General features: G+C 49.5%; 2 protein-coding genes and 1 long non-coding RNA gene across 26 annotated transcripts in view; 1 reads left to right on the top strand and 2 right to left on the bottom strand.

Annotated features, from left to right (window-relative positions):
• LOC139977957 (uncharacterized) overlaps positions 1 to 2795 on the bottom strand; it is a 30644-nt gene extending 27849 nt beyond the window's left edge. For 12 of the 24 annotated variants that reach the window (XR_011796759.1, XR_011796762.1, XM_071987759.1 and 9 more), the window contains exons 1-2: positions 2654 to 2791; positions 1547 to 1858 (exon numbers count right to left, since the gene is read on the bottom strand). Coding sequence is in view for 13 of the 24 variants with exons in the window: in XM_071987759.1 (XP_071843860.1) it covers positions 1547 to 1726 (180 nt within the window). In the remaining 11 variants the exon portion in view is untranslated. Of the gene's footprint in view, positions 1 to 1546; positions 1859 to 2653 lie in introns of all 24 variants that reach the window. The other 12 variants (XR_011796760.1, XR_011796768.1, XR_011796761.1 and 9 more) reach the window with 5 other exon arrangements.
• Positions 1 to 23086, top strand: part of LOC139977967 (gamma-adducin-like) — a gene marked incomplete in the record, with an annotated part of 755008 nt that overhangs the window by 405503 nt on the left and 326419 nt on the right.
• Positions 1 to 23086, bottom strand: part of LOC139977979 (uncharacterized) — a 215846-nt gene that overhangs the window by 46090 nt on the left and 146670 nt on the right. The window lies entirely within an intron of this gene.

Below are 23086 nucleotides of genomic sequence, written 5' to 3'. Positions count from 1 at the left end.
GCGCAGCCACTATCCGATGCCTACCTTAGAGGATATGTATATTGAATTGTAGAAAATGAGACTTCAACAAGCACAGTAAGAAAGTTTACAAAGCTGTATGTTCCAATATTTCGCCGGTTAAGGCATTATCAAGGAATGTGGTGCAAACTACCGACTCTGTGTATATAAGTAAAAACTTTAAAACCAATCCCCCTGAGCTGAAACGCACCAGCGAACAAACTGTATTCGGAGCGCAGAGACGGACCAGCAAGATGTGAAAAGCTTAAATATCCAATTGACGTCCAGCACAGCCATTCATTAAGTTATTACTGGCTTTAATGGTAAGGGCTTTGATTATTTTTCTTTCACTGGTATTCGGTAAGTTGTGATGTAGGATTTGCAATTGATATTTTCTCCAGATTTTTGATTTATATTGTGAGTTTGTAAATGAGTGTATATGGTCTGTTTAGTCATACGTAGATGTTCTTTTATTCTCGTTCCAATGGTGCATCCCGTTTCGCCAATGTATGTAGACGAGCAAAGATTGCATTTAAGTTTTTGGCTAAACAGATATTCTTCTTTACAGCGATTTTGCAGGTGTCGCAGTTGGGTCGGCAACCCTGTTTGTCACGTGGCGCGGAAAACAAACTCGCTGATGGATTACCTAGTCATGAAGTGTGTTCTCAGATTTGTAATGCCCAATCTGCTGATTGTTGCCAGGGTCTACCGTTTTATGTTCTCATTCACAAATGGTACTTTTACAGTAGGTAAATTTGTTGATCTTCCGATGGTCTAGTAGGGGTGATTATTGTGTGTTTCATGGTTTTTGCTTTTGTTCCAGCAGTTTGAAAGACTTTTGGGAAACATCTTTTACAGTATGACATTACTGACATTCTCTTGTTTGTGATTTGCTTTCTCCATTTCTTTGCCCGTCAAAATTCCAGCCTTGTGACGCAGATCTAAGGCATTACATATTTTAGAATGAAAGCTTGAAAGCTTTGAAAACTATATATTTTATTGATGAAAGTGATAGCTAGTTCTGTAAAATATATACAACAGGCATCCATGGAAGTGCATGTTTCCACCTGATACGCTATCACAAGCATATTCTAAGTGATTGGGCCATGGTCTACATACATGCACATCAGGCAAAGAATTTCACAATTTTAGCTGCTTGCTAAAACTTGTCAGTGCATGATAAATTTACAGGCTAAAAACAAAATTCAACTTCCTTTTGTCTTGAATTGTTGCAAGAAGGAAAGGATAATTTGAATTTTTTGAAGAAAAATGACAGGGCATCATTTCTCTTCTGGCACACAGCAAAATCAATATTATATTTAGCCAGTAAATATCCCAGATTGTGAAGCCTGCATGTACTGCACTCTAGTCCTGAAATAACATTGTTGGCTTTTAATATGTTATAATCAAATGTGACGTCAGATTATAAAGTTGCTACTCATTAGGGACAGTGTGGCAGAAAAGAACTGTCTAGACGGTTACAGAATTTTTAACAAACATAAAGGAAAGAGGGCAAAAGAAAGAAATAATTGTACACTATAATACTTACCACAGGTTTATGTATTGCTTCAATATTATTGAGAGTTAGCTGGTAACATGTAGTGGATTCTTCAGCATCATCATGCTGTTCATTCACTCGAGGAATCTGGTCAGCATTCTTCTGGAAAAGATCCTGCCATTGAGACTCACTTTTAACCTTTCTGGCTGCTGATAATAGTGACTGCAACATGTCTTACTTTGTTCTCAATTGATTCATAAACATCTTCTGAAAGCTATTTGAACAAATTTTGTTTTTCCTCAAACACCATTTTACAGCAGGGTAGGAATTCAGATTCTCATGTAAATACTAAATATTCATGTCCTGAAAGAAAAAAAGAAAAATGGGTAAAAGTTGATCAATATTAATATATAATTTGAAACAATGTACTGTATACAAATAGTACTAATAGGCTATGGTACTGGGTCAAATAATTTTGACTCAACCATATACTCGTTACCGTCCACCCTGTGATGTTTATTGATCTGTGCACTTCCATGAATGAATTGATTTTAGAAAAATCTTGTAACCTACTGAATAATCGAAGAGATACTTCTTTCCCCCTCAAATTCATGCTCAAATTTGATGGCCACAATTAAAGACACATCTCTGACCATTCTGTATCTGGTACGGATAGCCTGTATGACGCTATGAGTATACCAGTATGACTTAATGTTAAAATGTTGAGTAAGCCTGGACTAAACTAATGTAATCGGGTCTGAGTGTTTGTGCCTTCAGTTTTTTTTTCCTCTCTCTATAGGGTCCTTGATGGGGACTTAAGTGTCCCTCCTGATCCCTTTTTTTTATCTATTTAACTAAACTAAACTAATAAAACTGTATAATATAAGGCTGGGTTTTGCAAAACATCCCTTTCACAACTTAACAGTTGGGGTGACAAAAGCATTGAGGCTAATTATTTTTGCGTGGACCAGTTCCGCGAACAACATGTATTTGTATTCTTTCTCACTTCTCAAGTACTTTTACATCCAATACCCTACATCGTGTTTACAAATTTATGCTTTTATATGCTATGAAATTGGACACCATTGAAGCTCATAAAACTTCCAACGAACCCCTATTGGTAATAACACAATATGAATCATAAAAATAAATATTTACCAGTTACAGGGTCACAGATAGCCTATACTGTACTCTGTAGCTTCACTTAACCTTCAGGTGGCATACTCCTATTAGAGTCTATATCCATCCGCTCGATTGTTCTCCTTCAGGAAAAGTGCTAAAAAAGCAGCAGGGGAACATTTTTTTGACCTGTTGTCAATCATAGTCTAGTTTTTTGTGGCTTGCATGTTGAAGAACATGAATAGAAGTACATGTGGTGAGAAAATGTGGTCGATTGAGGCAATTTTAAACCCCTTTAGGCCTCCCCGGAGCAGCGTAGGAAATTTGTTTACCAATCAGTGAAGAGGTTTGTTTACAAGTGACGAAAAGTTCCGGCTCGGAAAGCCAAAAATCTACATGGTCATGATACGGAAAATTGATAGTGCCATGAAAGCCAACTTGTCGGCTATGCAGTGATGGGTAGCGTTTAGCTAGTGAAAACTTCAATCTAGTGGAGGCACTTGCTGTAAAAGATCGGCAAAAGACGTCATCACCCGGGGTTCGAACCAGGGATGCAAAAGAGAGTCTCGATCATCAGCTCGTACAGTGCGCCGAGCCATCGCGCCACTGTATGGACTGAGATATTAGGTGGATTAACTAATACTTACAGCTCCCCGTGCAGGCACTTGCTGTAAAAGATCGGCAAAAGACGTCATCACCCGGGGTTCGAACCAGGGATGCAAAAGAGAGTCTCGATCATCAGCTCGTACAGTGCGCCGAGCCATCCCGCCACTGTATGGACTGAGATATTAGGTGGATTAACTAATACTTACAGCTCCCCGTGCAGGCACTTGCTGTAAAAGATCGGCAAAAGACGTCATCACCCGGGGTTCGAACCAGGGATGCAAAAGAGAGTCTCGATCATCAGCTCGTACAGTGCGCCGAGCCATCCCGCAACTGTATGGACTGAGATATTAGGTGGATTAACTAATACTTACAGCTCCCCGTGCAGGCACTTGCTGTAAAAGATCGGCAAAAGACGTCATCACCCGGGGTTCGAACCAGGGATGCAAAAGAGAGTCTCGATCATCAGCTCGTACAGTGCGCCGAGCCATCGCGCCACTGTATGGACTGAGATATTAGGTGGATTAACTAATACTTACAGCTCCCCGTGCAGGCACTTGCTGTAAAAGATCGGCAAAAGACGTCATCACCCGGGGTTCGAACCAGGGATGCAAAAGAGAGTCTCGATCATCAGCTCGTACAGTGCGCCGAGCCATCCCGCCACTGTATGGACTGAGATATTAGGTGGATTAACTAATACTTACAGCTCCCCGTGCAGGCACTTGCTGTAAAAGATCGGCAAAAGACGTCATCACCCGGGGTTCGAACCAGGGATGCAAAAGAGAGTCTCGATCATCAGCTCGTACAGTGCGCCGAGCCATCGCGCCACTGTATGGACTGAGATATTAGGTGGATTAACTAATACTTACAGCTCCCCGTGCAGGCACTTGCTGTAAAAGATCGGCAAAAGACGTCATCACCCGGGGTTCGAACCAGGGATGCAAAAGAGAGTCTCGATCATCAGCTCGTACAGTGCGCCGAGCCATCGCGCCACTGTATGGACTGAGATATTAGGTGGATTAACTAATACTTACAGCTCCCCGTGCAGGCACTTGCTGTAAAAGATCGGCAAAAGACGTCATCACCCGGGGTTCGAACCAGGGATGCAAAAGAGAGTCTCGATCATCAGCTCGTACAGTGCGCCGAGCCATCGCGCCACTGTATGGACTGAGATATTAGGTGGATTAACTAATACTTACAGCTCCCCGTGCAGGCACTTGCTGTAAAAGATCGGCAAAAGACGTCATCACCCGGGGTTCGAACCAGGGATGCAAAAGAGAGTCTCGATCATCAGCTCGTACAGTGCGCCGAGCAATCGCGCCACTGTATGGACTGAGATATTAGGTGGATTAACTAATACTTACAGCTCCCCGTGCAGGCACTTGCTGTAAAAGATCGGCAAAAGACGTCATCACCCGGGGTTCGAACCAGGGATGCAAAAGAGAGTCTCGATCATCAGCTCGTACAGTGCGCCGAGCCATCGCGCCACTGTATGGACTGAGATATTAGGTGGATTAACTAATACTTACAGCTCCCCGTGCAGGCACTTGCTGTAAAAGATCGGCAAAAGACGTCATCACCCGGGGTTCGAACCACGGATGCAAAAGAGAGTCTCGATCATCAGCTCGTACAGTGCGCCGAGCAATCGCGCCACTGTATGGACTGAGATATTAGGTGGATTAACTAATACTTACAGCTCCCCGTGCAGGCACTTGCTGTAAAAGATCGGCAAAAGACGTCATCACCCGGGGTTCGAACCACGGATGCAAAAGAGAGTCTCGATCATCAGCTCGTACAGTGCGCCGAGCCATCGCGCCACTGTATGGACTGAGATATTAGGTGGATTAACTAATACTTACAGCTCCCCGTGCAGGCACTTGCTGCAAAAGATCGGCAAAAGACGTCATCACCCGGGGTTCGAACCAGGGATGCAAAAGAGAGTCTCGATCATCAGCTCGTACAGTGCGCCGAGCCATCCCGCCACTGTATGGACTGAGATATTAGGTGGATTAACTAATACTTACAGCTCCCCGTGCAGGCACTTGCTGTAAAAGATCGGCAAAAGACGTCATCACCCGGGGTTCGAACCAGGGATGCAAAAGAGAGTCTCGATCATCAGCTCGTACAGTGCGCCGAGCCATCCCGCCACTGTATGGACTGAGATATTAGGTGGATTAACTAATACTTACAGCTCCCCGTGCAGGCACTTGCTGTAAAAGATCGGCAAAAGACGTCATCACCCGGGGTTCGAACCACGGATGCAAAAGAGAGTCTCGATCATCAGCTCGTACAGTGCGCCGAGCCATCGCGCCACTGTATGGACTGAGATATTAGGTGGATTAACTAATACTTACAGCTCCCCGTGCAGGCACTTGCTGTAAAAGATCGGCAAAAGACGTCATCACCCGGGGTTCGAACCAGGGATGCAAAAGAGAGTCTCGATCATCAGCTCGTACAGTGCGCCGAGCCATCGCGCCACTGTATGGACTGAGATATTAGGTGGATTAACTAATACTTACAGCTCCCCGTGCAGGCACTTGCTGTAAAAGATCGGCAAAAGACGTCATCACCCGGGGTTCGAACCAGGGATGCAAAAGAGAGTCTCGATCATCAGCTCGTACAGTGCGCCGAGCCATCCCGCCACTGTATGGACTGAGATATTAGGTGGATTAACTAATACTTACAGCTCCCCGTGCAGGCACTTGCTGTAAAAGATCGGCAAAAGACGTCATCACCCGGGGTTCGAACCAGGGATGCAAAAGAGAGTCTCGATCATCAGCTCGTACAGTGCGCCGAGCCATCCCGCAACTGTATGGACTGAGATATTAGGTGGATTAACTAATACTTACAGCTCCCCGTGCAGGCACTTGCTGTAAAAGATCGGCAAAAGACGTCATCACCCGGGGTTCGAACCAGGGATGCAAAAGAGAGTCTCGATCATCAGCTCGTACAGTGCGCCGAGCCATCGCGCCACTGTATGGACTGAGATATTAGGTGGATTAACTAATACTTACAGCTCCCCGTGCAGGCACTTGCTGTAAAAGATCGGCAAAAGACGTCATCACCCGGGGTTCGAACCAGGGATGCAAAAGAGAGTCTCGATCATCAGCTCGTACAGTGCGCCGAGCCATCCCGCCACTGTATGGACTGAGATATTAGGTGGATTAACTAATATTTACAGCTCCCCGTGCAGGCACTTGCTGTAAAAGATCGGCAAAAGACGTCATCACCCGGGGTTCGAACCAGGGATGCAAAAGAGAGTCTCGATCATCAGCTCGTACAGTGCGCCGAGCCATCGCGCCACTGTATGGACTGAGATATTAGGTGGATTAACTAATACTTACAGCTCCTCGTGCAGGCACTTGCTGTAAAAGATCGGCAAAAGACGTCATCACCCGGGGTTCGAACCAGGGATGCAAAAGAGAGTCTCGATCATCAGCTCGTACAGTGCGCCGAGCCATCGCGCCACTGTATGGACTGAGATATTAGGTGGATTAACTAATACTTACAGCTCCCCGTGCAGGCACTTGCTGTAAAAGATCGGCAAAAGACGTCATCACCCGGGGTTCGAACCAGGGATGCAAAAGAGAGTCTCGATCATCAGCTCGTACAGTGCGCCGAGCCATCCCGCCACTGTATGGACTGAGATATTAGGTGGATTAACTAATACTTACAGCTCCCCGTGCAGGCACTTGCTGTAAAAGATCGGCAAAAGACGTCATCACCCGGGGTTCGAACCAGGGATGCAAAAGAGAGTCTCGATCATCAGCTCGTACAGTGCGCCGAGCCATCGCGCCACTGTATGGACTGAGATATTAGGTGGATTAACTAATACTTACAGCTCCCCGTGCAGGCACTTGCTGTAAAAGATCGGCAAAAGACGTCATCACCCGGGGTTCGAACCAGGGATGCAAAAGAGAGTCTCGATCATCAGCTCGTACAGTGCGCCGAGCCATCGCGCCACTGTATGGACTGAGATATTAGGTGGATTAACTAATACTTACAGCTCCCCGTGCAGGCACTTGCTGTAAAAGATCGGCAAAAGACGTCATCACCCGGGGTTCGAACCAGGGATGCAAAAGAGAGTCTCGATCATCAGCTCGTACAGTGCGCCGAGCCATCGCGCCACTGTATGGACTGAGATATTAGGTGGATTAACTAATACTTACAGCTCCCCGTGCAGGCACTTGCTGTAAAAGATCGGCAAAAGACGTCATCACCCGGGGTTCGAACCAGGGATGCAAAAGAGAGTCTCGATCATCAGCTCGTACAGTGCGCCGAGCAATCGCGCCACTGTATGGACTGAGATATTAGGTGGATTAACTAATACTTACAGCTCCCCGTGCAGGCACTTGCTGTAAAAGATCGGCAAAAGACGTCATCACCCGGGGTTCGAACCAGGGATGCAAAAGAGAGTCTCGATCATCAGCTCGTACAGTGCGCCGAGCCATCGCGCCACTGTATGGACTGAGATATTAGGTGGATTAACTAATACTTACAGCTCCCCGTGCAGGCACTTGCTGTAAAAGATCGGCAAAAGACGTCATCACCCGGGGTTCGAACCACGGATGCAAAAGAGAGTCTCGATCATCAGCTCGTACAGTGCGCCGAGCAATCGCGCCACTGTATGGACTGAGATATTAGGTGGATTAACTAATACTTACAGCTCCCCGTGCAGGCACTTGCTGTAAAAGATCGGCAAAAGACGTCATCACCCGGGGTTCGAACCACGGATGCAAAAGAGAGTCTCGATCATCAGCTCGTACAGTGCGCCGAGCCATCGCGCCACTGTATGGACTGAGATATTAGGTGGATTAACTAATACTTACAGCTCCCCGTGCAGGCACTTGCTGCAAAAGATCGGCAAAAGACGTCATCACCCGGGGTTCGAACCAGGGATGCAAAAGAGAGTCTCGATCATCAGCTCGTACAGTGCGCCGAGCCATCCCGCCACTGTATGGACTGAGATATTAGGTGGATTAACTAATACTTACAGCTCCCCGTGCAGGCACTTGCTGTAAAAGATCGGCAAAAGACGTCATCACCCGGGGTTCGAACCAGGGATGCAAAAGAGAGTCTCGATCATCAGCTCGTACAGTGCGCCGAGCCATCCCGCAACTGTATGGACTGAGATATTAGGTGGATTAACTAATACTTACAGCTCCCCGTGCAGGCACTTGCTGTAAAAGATCGGCAAAAGACGTCATCACCCGGGGTTCGAACCAGGGATGCAAAAGAGAGTCTCGATCATCAGCTCGTACAGTGCGCCGAGCCATCGCGCCACTGTATGGACTGAGATATTAGGTGGATTAACTAATACTTACAGCTCCCCGTGCAGGCACTTGCTGTAAAAGATCGGCAAAAGACGTCATCACCCGGGGTTCGAACCAGGGATGCAAAAGAGAGTCTCGATCATCAGCTCGTACAGTGCGCCGAGCCATCCCGCCACTGTATGGACTGAGATATTAGGTGGATTAACTAATACTTACAGCTCCCCGTGCAGGCACTTGCTGTAAAAGATCGGCAAAAGACGTCATCACCCGGGGTTCGAACCAGGGATGCAAAAGAGAGTCTCGATCATCAGCTCGTACAGTGCGCCGAGCCATCGCGCCACTGTATGGACTGAGATATTAGGTGGATTAACTAATACTTACAGCTCCCCGTGCAGGCACTTGCTGTAAAAGATCGGCAAAAGACGTCATCACCCGGGGTTCGAACCAGGGATGCAAAAGAGAGTCTCGATCATCAGCTCGTACAGTGCGCCGAGCCATCGCGCCACTGTATGGACTGAGATATTAGGTGGATTAACTAATACTTACAGCTCCCCGTGCAGGCACTTGCTGTAAAAGATCGGCAAAAGACGTCATCACCCGGGGTTCGAACCAGGGATGCAAAAGAGAGTCTCGATCATCAGCTCGTACAGTGCGCCGAGCCATCGCGCCACTGTATGGACTGAGATATTAGGTGGATTAACTAATACTTACAGCTCCCCGTGCAGGCACTTGCTGTAAAAGATCGGCAAAAGACGTCATCACCCGGGGTTCGAACCAGGGATGCAAAAGAGAGTCTCGATCATCAGCTCGTACAGTGCGCCGAGCCATCGCGCCACTGTATGGACTGAGATATTAGGTGGATTAACTAATACTTACAGCTCCCCGTGCAGGCACTTGCTGTAAAAGATCGGCAAAAGACGTCATCACCCGGGGTTCGAACCACGGATGCAAAAGAGAGTCTCGATCATCAGCTCGTACAGTGCGCCGAGCAATCGCGCCACTGTATGGACTGAGATATTAGGTGGATTAACTAATACTTACAGCTCCCCGTGCAGGCACTTGCTGTAAAAGATCGGCAAAAGACGTCATCACCCGGGGTTCGAACCACGGATGCAAAAGAGAGTCTCGATCATCAGCTCGTACAGTGCGCCGAGCCATCGCGCCACTGTATGGACTGAGATATTAGGTGGATTAACTAATACTTACAGCTCCCCGTGCAGGCACTTGCTGCAAAAGATCGGCAAAAGACGTCATCACCCGGGGTTCGAACCAGGGATGCAAAAGAGAGTCTCGATCATCAGCTCGTACAGTGCGCCGAGCCATCCCGCCACTGTATGGACTGAGATATTAGGTGGATTAACTAATACTTACAGCTCCCCGTGCAGGCACTTGCTGTAAAAGATCGGCAAAAGACGTCATCACCCGGGGTTCGAACCAGGGATGCAAAAGAGAGTCTCGATCATCAGCTCGTACAGTGCGCCGAGCCATCCCGCCACTGTATGGACTGAGATATTAGGTGGATTAACTAATACTTACAGCTCCCCGTGCAGGCACTTGCTGTAAAAGATCGGCAAAAGACGTCATCACCCGGGGTTCGAACCACGGATGCAAAAGAGAGTCTCGATCATCAGCTCGTACAGTGCGCCGAGCCATCGCGCCACTGTATGGACTGAGATATTAGGTGGATTAACTAATACTTACAGCTCCCCGTGCAGGCACTTGCTGTAAAAGATCGGCAAAAGACGTCATCACCCGGGGTTCGAACCAGGGATGCAAAAGAGAGTCTCGATCATCAGCTCGTACAGTGCGCCGAGCCATCGCGCCACTGTATGGACTGAGATATTAGGTGGATTAACTAATACTTACAGCTCCCCGTGCAGGCACTTGCTGTAAAAGATCGGCAAAAGACGTCATCACCCGGGGTTCGAACCAGGGATGCAAAAGAGAGTCTCGATCATCAGCTCGTACAGTGCGCCGAGCCATCCCGCCACTGTATGGACTGAGATATTAGGTGGATTAACTAATACTTACAGCTCCCCGTGCAGGCACTTGCTGTAAAAGATCGGCAAAAGACGTCATCACCCGGGGTTCGAACCAGGGATGCAAAAGAGAGTCTCGATCATCAGCTCGTACAGTGCGCCGAGCCATCCCGCAACTGTATGGACTGAGATATTAGGTGGATTAACTAATACTTACAGCTCCCCGTGCAGGCACTTGCTGTAAAAGATCGGCAAAAGACGTCATCACCCGGGGTTCGAACCAGGGATGCAAAAGAGAGTCTCGATCATCAGCTCGTACAGTGCGCCGAGCCATCGCGCCACTGTATGGACTGAGATATTAGGTGGATTAACTAATACTTACAGCTCCCCGTGCAGGCACTTGCTGTAAAAGATCGGCAAAAGACGTCATCACCCGGGGTTCGAACCAGGGATGCAAAAGAGAGTCTCGATCATCAGCTCGTACAGTGCGCCGAGCCATCCCGCCACTGTATGGACTGAGATATTAGGTGGATTAACTAATATTTACAGCTCCCCGTGCAGGCACTTGCTGTAAAAGATCGGCAAAAGACGTCATCACCCGGGGTTCGAACCAGGGATGCAAAAGAGAGTCTCGATCATCAGCTCGTACAGTGCGCCGAGCCATCGCGCCACTGTATGGACTGAGATATTAGGTGGATTAACTAATACTTACAGCTCCCCGTGCAGGCACTTGCTGTAAAAGATCGGCAAAAGACGTCATCACCCGGGGTTCGAACCAGGGATGCAAAAGAGAGTCTCGATCATCAGCTCGTACAGTGCGCCGAGCCATCGCCCCACTGTATGGACTGAGATATTAGGTGGATTAACTAATACTTACAGCTCCCCGTGCAGGCACTTGCTGTAAAAGATCGGCAAAAGACGTCATCACCCGGGGTTCGAACCAGGGATGCAAAAGAGAGTCTCGATCATCAGCTCGTACAGTGCGCCGAGCCATCCCGCCACTGTATGGACTGAGATATTAGGTGGATTAACTAATACTTACAGCTCCCCGTGCAGGCACTTGCTGTAAAAGATCGGCAAAAGACGTCATCACCCGGGGTTCGAACCAGGGATGCAAAAGAGAGTCTCGATCATCAGCTCGTACAGTGCGCCGAGCCATCGCGCCACTGTATGGACTGAGATATTAGGTGGATTAACTAATACTTACAGCTCCCCGTGCAGGCACTTGCTGTAAAAGATCGGCAAAAGACGTCATCACCCGGGGTTCGAACCAGGGATGCAAAAGAGAGTCTCGATCATCAGCTCGTACAGTGCGCCGAGCCATCGCGCCACTGTATGGACTGAGATATTAGGTGGATTAACTAATACTTACAGCTCCCCGTGCAGGCACTTGCTGTAAAAGATCGGCAAAAGACGTCATCACCCGGGGTTCGAACCAGGGATGCAAAAGAGAGTCTCGATCATCAGCTCGTACAGTGCGCCGAGCCATCGCGCCACTGTATGGACTGAGATATTAGGTGGATTAACTAATACTTACAGCTCCCCGTGCAGGCACTTGCTGTAAAAGATCGGCAAAAGACGTCATCACCCGGGGTTCGAACCAGGGATGCAAAAGAGAGTCTCGATCATCAGCTCGTACAGTGCGCCGAGCAATCGCGCCACTGTATGGACTGAGATATTAGGTGGATTAACTAATACTTACAGCTCCCCGTGCAGGCACTTGCTGTAAAAGATCGGCAAAAGACGTCATCACCCGGGGTTCGAACCAGGGATGCAAAAGAGAGTCTCGATCATCAGCTCGTACAGTGCGCCGAGCCATCGCGCCACTGTATGGACTGAGATATTAGGTGGATTAACTAATACTTACAGCTCCCCGTGCAGGCACTTGCTGTAAAAGATCGGCAAAAGACGTCATCACCCGGGGTTCGAACCACGGATGCAAAAGAGAGTCTCGATCATCAGCTCGTACAGTGCGCCGAGCAATCGCGCCACTGTATGGACTGAGATATTAGGTGGATTAACTAATACTTACAGCTCCCCGTGCAGGCACTTGCTGTAAAAGATCGGCAAAAGACGTCATCACCCGGGGTTCGAACCACGGATGCAAAAGAGAGTCTCGATCATCAGCTCGTACAGTGCGCCGAGCCATCGCGCCACTGTATGGACTGAGATATTAGGTGGATTAACTAATACTTACAGCTCCCCGTGCAGGCACTTGCTGCAAAAGATCGGCAAAAGACGTCATCACCCGGGGTTCGAACCAGGGATGCAAAAGAGAGTCTCGATCATCAGCTCGTACAGTGCGCCGAGCCATCCCGCCACTGTATGGACTGAGATATTAGGTGGATTAACTAATACTTACAGCTCCCCGTGCAGGCACTTGCTGTAAAAGATCGGCAAAAGACGTCATCACCCGGGGTTCGAACCAGGGATGCAAAAGAGAGTCTCGATCATCAGCTCGTACAGTGCGCCGAGCCATCCCGCCACTGTATGGACTGAGATATTAGGTGGATTAACTAATACTTACAGCTCCCCGTGCAGGCACTTGCTGTAAAAGATCGGCAAAAGACGTCATCACCCGGGGTTCGAACCACGGATGCAAAAGAGAGTCTCGATCATCAGCTCGTACAGTGCGCCGAGCCATCGCGCCACTGTATGGACTGAGATATTAGGTGGATTAACTAATACTTACAGCTCCCCGTGCAGGCACTTGCTGTAAAAGATCGGCAAAAGACGTCATCACCCGGGGTTCGAACCAGGGATGCAAAAGAGAGTCTCGATCATCAGCTCGTACAGTGCGCCGAGCCATCGCGCCACTGTATGGACTGAGATATTAGGTGGATTAACTAATACTTACAGCTCCCCGTGCAGGCACTTGCTGTAAAAGATCGGCAAAAGACGTCATCACCCGGGGTTCGAACCAGGGATGCAAAAGAGAGTCTCGATCATCAGCTCGTACAGTGCGCCGAGCCATCCCGCCACTGTATGGACTGAGATATTAGGTGGATTAACTAATATTTACAGCTCCCCGTGCAGGCACTTGCTGTAAAAGATCGGCAAAAGACGTCATCACCCGGGGTTCGAACCACGGATGCAAAAGAGAGTCTCGATCATCAGCTCGTACAGTGCGCCGAGCCATCGCGCCACTGTATGGACTGAGATATTAGGTGGATTAACTAATACTTACAGCTCCCCGTGCAGGCACTTGCTGTAAAAGATCGGCAAAAGACGTCATCACCCGGGGTTCGAACCAGGGATGCAAAAGAGAGTCTCGATCATCAGCTCGTACAGTGCGCCGAGCCATCGCGCCACTGTATGGACTGAGATATTAGGTGGATTAACTAATACTTACAGCTCCCCGTGCAGGCACTTGCTGTAAAAGATCGGCAAAAGACGTCATCACCCGGGGTTCGAACCAGGGATGCAAAAGAGAGTCTCGATCATCAGCTCGTACAGTGCGCCGAGCCATCGCGCCACTGTATGGACTGAGATATTAGGTGGATTAACTAATACTTACAGCTCCCCGTGCAGGCACTTGCTGTAAAAGATCGGCAAAAGACGTCATCACCCGGGGTTCGAACCACGGATGCAAAAGAGAGTCTCGATCATCAGCTCGTACAGTGCGCCGAGCAATCGCGCCACTGTATGGACTGAGATATTAGGTGGATTAACTAATACTTACAGCTCCCCGTGCAGGCACTTGCTGTAAAAGATCGGCAAAAGACGTCATCACCCGGGGTTCGAACCAGGGATGCAAAAGAGAGTCTCGATCATCAGCTCGTACAGTGCGCCGAGCCATCGCGCCACTGTATGGACTGAGATATTAGGTGGATTAACTAATACTTACAGCTCCCCGTGCAGGCACTTGCTGTAAAAGATCGGCAAAAGACGTCATCACCCGGGGTTCGAACCAGGGATGCAAAAGAGAGTCTCGATCATCAGCTCGTACAGTGCGCCGAGCCATCGCGCCACTGTATGGACTGAGATATTAGGTGGATTAACTAATACTTACAGCTCCCCGTGCAGGCACTTGCTGTAAAAGATCGGCAAAAGACGTCATCACCCGGGGTTCGAACCAGGGATGCAAAAGAGAGTCTCGATCATCAGCTCGTACAGTGCGCCGAGCCATCCCGCCACTGTATGGACTGAGATATTAGGTGGATTAACTAATATTTACAGCTCCCCGTGCAGGCACTTGCTGTAAAAGATCGGCAAAAGACGTCATCACCCGGGGTTCGAACCAGGGATGCAAAAGAGAGTCTCGATCATCAGCTCGTACAGTGCGCCGAGCCATCGCGCCACTGTATGGACTGAGATATTAGGTGGATTAACTAATACTTACAGCTCCCCGTGCAGGCACTTGCTGTAAAAGATCGGCAAAAGACGTCATCACCCGGGGTTCGAACCAGGGATGCAAAAGAGAGTCTCGATCATCAGCTCGTACAGTGCGCCGAGCCATCGCGCCACTGTATGGACTGAGATATTAGGTGGATTAACTAATACTTACAGCTCCCCGTGCAGGCACTTGCTGTAAAAGATCGGCAAAAGACGTCATCACCCGGGGTTCGAACCAGGGATGCAAAAGAGAGTCTCGATCATCAGCTCGTACAGTGCGCCGAGCCATCGCGCCACTGTATGGACTGAGATATTAGGTGGATTAACTAATACTTACAGCTCCCCGTGCAGGCACTTGCTGTAAAAGATCGGCAAAAGACGTCATCACCCGGGGTTCGAACCACGGATGCAAAAGAGAGTCTCGATCATCAGCTCGTACAGTGCGCCGAGCCATCGCGCCACTGTATGGACTGAGATATTAGGTGGATTAACTAATACTTACAGCTCCCCGTGCAGGCACTTGCTGTAAAAGATCGGCAAAAGACGTCATCACCCGGGGTTCGAACCAGGGATGCAAAAGAGAGTCTCGATCATCAGCTCGTACAGTGCGCCGAGCAATCGCGCCACTGTATGGACTGAGATATTAGGTGGATTAACTAATACTTACAGCTCCCCGTGCAGGCACTTGCTGTAAAAGATCGGCAAAAGACGTCATCACCCGGGGTTCGAACCAGGGATGCAAAAGAGAGTCTCGATCATCAGCTCGTACAGTGCGCCGAGCCATCGCGCCACTGTATGGACTGAGATATTAGGTGGATTAACTAATACTTACAGCTCCCCGTGCAGGCACTTGCTGCAAAAGATCGGCAAAAGACGTCATCACCCGGGGTTCGAACCAGGGATGCAAAAGAGAGTCTCGATCATCAGCTCGTACAGTGCGCCGAGCCATCCCGCCACTGTATGGACTGAGATATTAGGTGGATTAACTAATACTTACAGCTCCCCGTGCAGGCACTTGCTGTAAAAGATCGGCAAAAGACGTCATCACCCGGGGTTCGAACCAGGGATGCAAAAGAGAGTCTCGATCATCAGCTCGTACAGTGCGCCGAGCAATCGCGCCACTGTATGGACTGAGATATTAGGTGGATTAACTAATACTTACAGCTCCCCGTGCAGGCACTTGCTGTAAAAGATCGGCAAAAGACGTCATCACCCGGGGTTCGAACCAGGGATGCAAAAGAGAGTCTCGATCATCAGCTCGTACAGTGCGCCGAGCCATCGCGCCACTGTATGGACTGAGATATTAGGTGGATTAACTAATACTTACAGCTCCCCGTGCAGGCACTTGCTGTAAAAGATCGGCAAAAGACGTCATCACCCGGGGTTCGAACCAGGGATGCAAAAGAGAGTCTCGATCATCAGCTCGTACAGTGCGCCGAGCCATCGCGCCACTGTATGGACTGAGATATTAGGTGGATTAACTAATACTTACAGCTCCCCGTGCAGGCACTTGCTGTAAAAGATCGGCAAAAGACGTCATCACCCGGGGTTCGAACCAGGGATGCAAAAGAGAGTCTCGATCATCAGCTCGTACAGTGCGCCGAGCCATCCCGCCACTGTATGGACTGAGATATTAGGTGGATTAACTAATATTTACAGCTCCCCGTGCAGGCACTTGCTGTAAAAGATCGGCAAAAGACGTCATCACCCGGGGTTCGAACCAGGGATGCAAAAGAGAGTCTCGATCATCAGCTCGTACAGTGCGCCGAGCCATCGCGCCACTGTATGGACTGAGATATTAGGTGGATTAACTAATACTTACAGCTCCCCGTGCAGGCACTTGCTGTAAAAGATCGGCAAAAGACGTCATCACCCGGGGTTCGAACCAGGGATGCAAAAGAGAGTCTCGATCATCAGCTCGTACAGTGCGCCGAGCCATCGCGCCACTGTATGGACTGAGATATTAGGTGGATTAACTAATACTTACAGCTCCCCGTGCAGGCACTTGCTGTAAAAGATCGGCAAAAGACGTCATCACCCGGGGTTCGAACCAGGGATGCAAAAGAGAGTCTCGATCATCAGCTCGTACAGTGCGCCGAGCCATCGCGCCACTGTATGGACTGAGATATTAGGTGGATTAACTAATACTTACAGCTCCCCGTGCAGGCACTTGCTGTAAAAGATCGGCAAAAGACGTCATCACCCGGGGTTCGAACCACGGATGCAAAAGAGAGTCTCGATCATCAGCTCGTACAGTGCGCCGAGCCATCGCGCCACTGTATGGACTGAGATATTAGGTGGATTAACTAATACTTACAGCTCCCCGTGCAGGCACTTGCTGTAAAAGATCGGCAAAAGACGTCATCACCCGGGGTTCGAACCACGGATGCAAAAGAGAGTCTCGATCATCAGCTCGTACAGTGCGCCGAGCAATCGCGCCACTGTATGGACTGAGATATTAGGTGGATTAACTAATACTTACAGCTCCCCGTGCAGGCACTTGCTGTAAAAGATCGGCAAAAGACGTCATCACCCGGGGTTCGAACCAGGGATGCAAAAGAGAGTCTCGATCATCAGCTCGTACAGTGCGCCGAGCCATCGCGCCACTGTATGGACTGAGATATTAGGTGGATTAACTAATACTTACAGCTCCCCGTGCAGGCACTTGCTGCAAAAGATCGGCAAAAGACGTCATCACCCGGGGTTCGAACCAGGGATGCAAAAGAGAGTCTCGATCATCAGCTCGTACAGTGCGCCGAGCCATCCCGCCACTGTATGGACTGAGATATTAGGTGGATTAACTAATACTTACAGCTCCCCGTGCAGGCACTTGCTGTAAAAGATCGGCAAAAGACGTCATCACCCGGGGTTCGAACCAGGGATGCAAAAGAGAGTCTCGATCATCAGCTCGTACAGTGCGCCGAGCCATCCCGCCACTGTATGGACTGAGATATTAGGTGGATTAACTAATACTTACAGCTCCCCGTGCAGGCACTTGCTGTAAAAGATCGGCAAAAGACGTCATCACCCGGGGTTCGAACCAGGGATGCAAAAGAGAGTCTCGATCATCAGCTCGTACAGTGCGCCGAGCCATCCCGCCACTGTATGGACTGAGATATTAGGTGGATTAACTAATACTTACAGCTCCCCGTGCAGGCACTTGCTGTAAAAGATCGGCAAAAGACGTCATCACCCGGGGTTCGAACCAGGGATGCAAAAGAGAGTCTCGATCATCAGCTCGTACAGTGCGCCGAGCCATCGCGCCACTGTATGGACTGAGATATTAGGTGGATTAACTAATACTTACAGCTCCCCGTGCAGGCACTTGCTGTAAAAGATCGGCAAAAGACGTCATCACCCGGGGTTCGAACCAGGGATGCAAAAGAGAGTCTCGATCATCAGCTCGTACAGTGCGCCGAGCCATCCCGCCACTGTATGGACTGAGATATTAGGTGGATTAACTAATATTTACAGCTCCCCGTGCAGGCACTTGCTGTAAAAGATCGGCAAAAGACGTCATCACCCGGGGTTCGAACCAGGGATGCAAAAGAGAGTCTCGATCATCAGCTCGTACAGTGCGCCGAGCCATCGCGCCACTGTATGGACTGAGATATTAGGTGGATTAACTAATACTTACAGCTCCCCGTGCAGGCACTTGCTGTAAAAGATCGGCAAAAGACGTCATCACCCGGGGTTCGAACCAGGGATGCAAAAGAGAGTCTCGATCATCAGCTCGTACAGTGCGCCGAGCCATCGCGCCACTGTATGGACTGAGATATTAGGTGGATTAACTAATACTTACAGCTCCCCGTGCAGGCACTTGCTGTAAAAGATCGGCAAAAGACGTCATCACCCGGGGTTCGAACCAGGGATGCAAAAGAGAGTCTCGATCATCAGCTCGTACAGTGCGCCGAGCCATCCCGCCACTGTATGGACTGAGATATTAGGTGGATTAACTAATATTTACAGCTCCCCGTGCAGGCACTTGCTGTAAAAGATCGGCAAAAGACGTCATCACCCGGGGTTCGAACCACGGATGCAAAAGAGAGTCTCGATCATCAGCTCGTACAGTGCGCCGAGCCATCGCGCCACTGTATGGACTGAGATATTAGGTGGATTAACTAATACTTACAGCTCCCCGTGCAGGCACTTGCTGTAAAAGATCGGCAAAAGACGTCATCACCCGGGGTTCGAACCAGGGATGCAAAAGAGAGTCTCGATCATCAGCTCGTACAGTGCGCCGAGCCATCGCGCCACTGTATGGACTGAGATATTAGGTGGATTAACTAATACTTACAGCTCCCCGTGCAGGCACTTGCTGTAAAAGATCGGCAAAAGACGTCATCACCCGGGGTTCGAACCACGGATGCAAAAGAGAGTCTCGATCATCAGCTCGTACAGTGCGCCGAGCCATCGCGCCACTGTATGGACTGAGATATTAGGTGGATTAACTAATACTTACAGCTCCCCGTGCAGGCACTTGCTGTAAAAGATCGGCAAAAGACGTCATCACCCGGGGTTCGAACCACGGATGCAAAAGAGAGTCTCGATCATCAGCTCGTACAGTGCGCCGAGCCATCGCGCCACTGTATGGACTGAGATATTAGGTGGATTAACTAATACTTACAGCTCCCCGTGCAGGCACTTGCTGTAAAAGATCGGCAAAAGACGTCATCACCCGGGGTTCGAACCACGGATGCAAAAGAGAGTCTCGATCATCAGCTCGTACAGTGCGCCGAGCAATCGCGCCACTGTATGGACTGAGATATTAGGTGGATTAACTAATACTTACAGCTCCCCGTGCAGGCACTTGCTGTAAAAGATCGGCAAAAGACGTCATCACCCGGGGTTCGAACCACGGATGCAAAAGAGAGTCTCGATCATCAGCTCGTACAGTGCGCCGAGCCATCGCGCCACTGTATGGACTGAGATATTAGGTGGATTAACTAATACTTACAGCTCCCCGTGCAGGCACTTGCTGTAAAAGATCGGCAAAAGACGTCATCACCCGGGGTTCGAACCAGGGATGCAAAAGAGAGTCTCGATCATCAGCTCGTACAGTGCGCCGAGCCATCGCGCCACTGTATGGACTGAGATATTAGGTGGATTAACTAATACTTACAGCTCCCCGTGCAGGCACTTGCTGTAAAAGATCGGCAAAAGACGTCATCACCCGGGGTTCGAACCAGGGATGCAAAAGAGAGTCTCGATCATCAGCTCGTACAGTGCGCCGAGCCATCCCGCCACTGTATGGACTGAGATATTAGGTGGATTAACTAATATTTACAGCTCCCCGTGCAGGCACTTGCTGTAAAAGATCGGCAAAAGACGTCATCACCCGGGGTTCGAACCAGGGATGCAAAAGAGAGTCTCGATCATCAGCTCGTACAGTGCGCCGAGCCATCGCGCCACTGTATGGACTGAGATATTAGGTGGATTAACTAATACTTACAGCTCCCCGTGCAGGCACTTGCTGTAAAAGATCGGCAAAAGACGTCATCACCCGGGGTTCGAACCAGGGATGCAAAAGAGAGTCTCGATCATCAGCTCGTACAGTGCGCCGAGCCATCGCGCCACTGTATGGACTGAGATATTAGGTGGATTAACTAATACTTACAGCTCCCCGTGCAGGCACTTGCTGTAAAAGATCGGCAAAAGACGTCATCACCCGGGGTTCGAACCAGGGATGCAAAAGAGAGTCTCGATCATCAGCTCGTACAGTGCGCCGAGCCATCGCGCCACTGTATGGACTGAGATATTAGGTGGATTAACTAATACTTACAGCTCCCCGTGCAGGCACTTGCTGTAAAAGATCGGCAAAAGACGTCATCACCCGGGGTTCGAACCACGGATGCAAAAGAGAGTCTCGATCATCAGCTCGTACAGTGCGCCGAGCCATCGCGCCACTGTATGGACTGAGATATTAGGTGGATTAACTAATACTTACAGCTCCCCGTGCAGGCACTTGCTGTAAAAGATCGGCAAAAGACGTCATCACCCGGGGTTCGAACCAGGGATGCAAAAGAGAGTCTCGATCATCAGCTCGTACAGTGCGCCGAGCCATCCCGCCACTGTATGGACTGAGATATTAGGTGGATTAACTAATATTTACAGCTCCCCGTGCAGGCACTTGCTGTAAAAGATCGGCAAAAGACGTCATCACCCGGGGTTCGAACCAGGGATGCAAAAGAGAGTCTCGATCATCAGCTCGTACAGTGCGCCGAGCCATCCCGCCACTGTATGGACTGAGATATTAGGTGGATTAACTAATATTTACAGCTCCCCGTGCAGGCACTTGCTGTAAAAGATCGGCAAAAGACGTCATCACCCGGGGTTCGAACCAGGGATGCAAAAGAGAGTCTCGATCATCAGCTCGTACAGTGCGCCGAGCAATCGCGCCACTGTATGGACTGAGATATTAGGTGGATTAACTAATACTTACAGCTCCCCGTGCAGGCACTTGCTGTAAAAGATCGGCAAAAGACGTCATCACCCGGGGTTCGAACCACGGATGCAAAAGAGAGTCTCGATCATCAGCTCGTACAGTGCGCCGAGCCATCGCGCCACTGTATGGACTGAGATATTAGGTGGATTAACTAATACTTACAGCTCCCCGTGCAGGCACTTGCTGTAAAAGATCGGCAAAAGACGTCATCACCCGGGGTTCGAACCACGGATGCAAAAGAGAGTCTCGATCATCAGCTCGTACAGTGCGCCGAGCCATCGCGCCACTGTATGGACTGAGATATTAGGTGGATTAACTAATACTTACAGCTCCCCGTGCAGGCACTTGCTGTAAAAGATCGGCAAAAGACGTCATCACCCGGGGTTCGAACCAGGGATGCAAAAGAGAGTCTCGATCATCAGCTCGTACAGTGCGCCGAGCCATCGCGCCACTGTATGGACTGAGATATTAGGTGGATTAACTAATACTTACAGCTCCCCGTGCAGGCACTTGCTGTAAAAGATCGGCAAAAGACGTCATCACCCGGGGTTCGAACCAGGGATGCAAAAGAGAGTCTCGATCATCAGCTCGTACAGTGCGCCGAGCAATCGCGCCACTGTATGGACTGAGATATTAGGTGGATTAACTAATACTTACAGCTCCCCGTGCAGGCACTTGCTGTAAAAGATCGGCAAAAGACGTCATCACCCGGGGTTCGAACCAGGGATGCAAAAGAGAGTCTCGATCATCAGCTCGTACAGTGCGCCGAGCCATCGCGCCACTGTATGGACTGAGATATTAGGTGGATTAACTAATACTTACAGCTCCCCGTGCAGGCACTTGCTGCAAAAGATCGGCAAAAGACGTCATCACCCGGGGTTCGAACCAGGGATGCAAAAGAGAGTCTCGATCATCAGCTCGTACAGTGCGCCGAGCCATCGCGCCACTGTATGGACTGAGATATTAGGTGGATTAACTAATACTTACAGCTCCCCGTGCAGGCACTTGCTGTAAAAGATCGGCAAAAGACGTCATCACCCGGGGTTCGAACCAGGGATGCAAAAGAGAGTCTCGATCATCAGCTCGTACAGTGCGCCGAGCCATCGCGCCACTGTATGGACTGAGATATTAGGTGGATTAACTAATACTTACAGCTCCCCGTGCAGGCACTTGCTGTAAAAGATCGGCAAAAGACGTCATCACCCGGGGTTCGAACCAGGGATGCAAAAGAGAGTCTCGATCATCAGCTCGTACAGTGCGCCGAGCAATCGCGCCACTGTATGGACTGAGATATTAGGTGGATTAACTAATACTTACAGCTCCCCGTGCAGGCACTTGCTGTAAAAGATCGGCAAAAGACGTCATCACCCGGGGTTCGAACCAGGGATGCAAAAGAGAGTCTCGATCATCAGCTCGTACAGTGCGCCGAGCCATCGCGCCACTGTATGGACTGAGATATTAGGTGGATTAACTAATACTTACAGCTCCCCGTGCAGGCACTTGCTGTAAAAGATCGGCAAAAGACGTCATCACCCGGGGTTCGAACCAGGGATGCAAAAGAGAGTCTCGATCATCAGCTCGTACAGTGCGCCGAGCCATCGCGCCACTGTATGGACTGAGATATTAGGTGGATTAACTAATACTTACAGCTCCCCGTGCAGGCACTTGCTGTAAAAGATCGGCAAAAGACGTCATCACCCGGGGTTCGAACCAGGGATGCAAAAGAGAGTCTCGATCATCAGCTCGTACAGTGCGCCGAGCCATCCCGCCACTGTATGGACTGAGATATTAGGTGGATTAACTAATATTTACAGCTCCCCGTGCAGGCACTTGCTGT

The sequence above is a fragment of the Apostichopus japonicus genome, chromosome 12 (assembly GCF_037975245.1).
Source record: "Apostichopus japonicus isolate 1M-3 chromosome 12, ASM3797524v1, whole genome shotgun sequence".
NCBI classification, from domain to species: Eukaryota; Metazoa; Echinodermata; class Holothuroidea; order Aspidochirotida; family Stichopodidae; genus Apostichopus; species Apostichopus japonicus.
The sequence above is the reverse complement of the archived record's forward strand: the minus strand, read 5'-3'. Positions and strand labels throughout refer to the sequence as shown.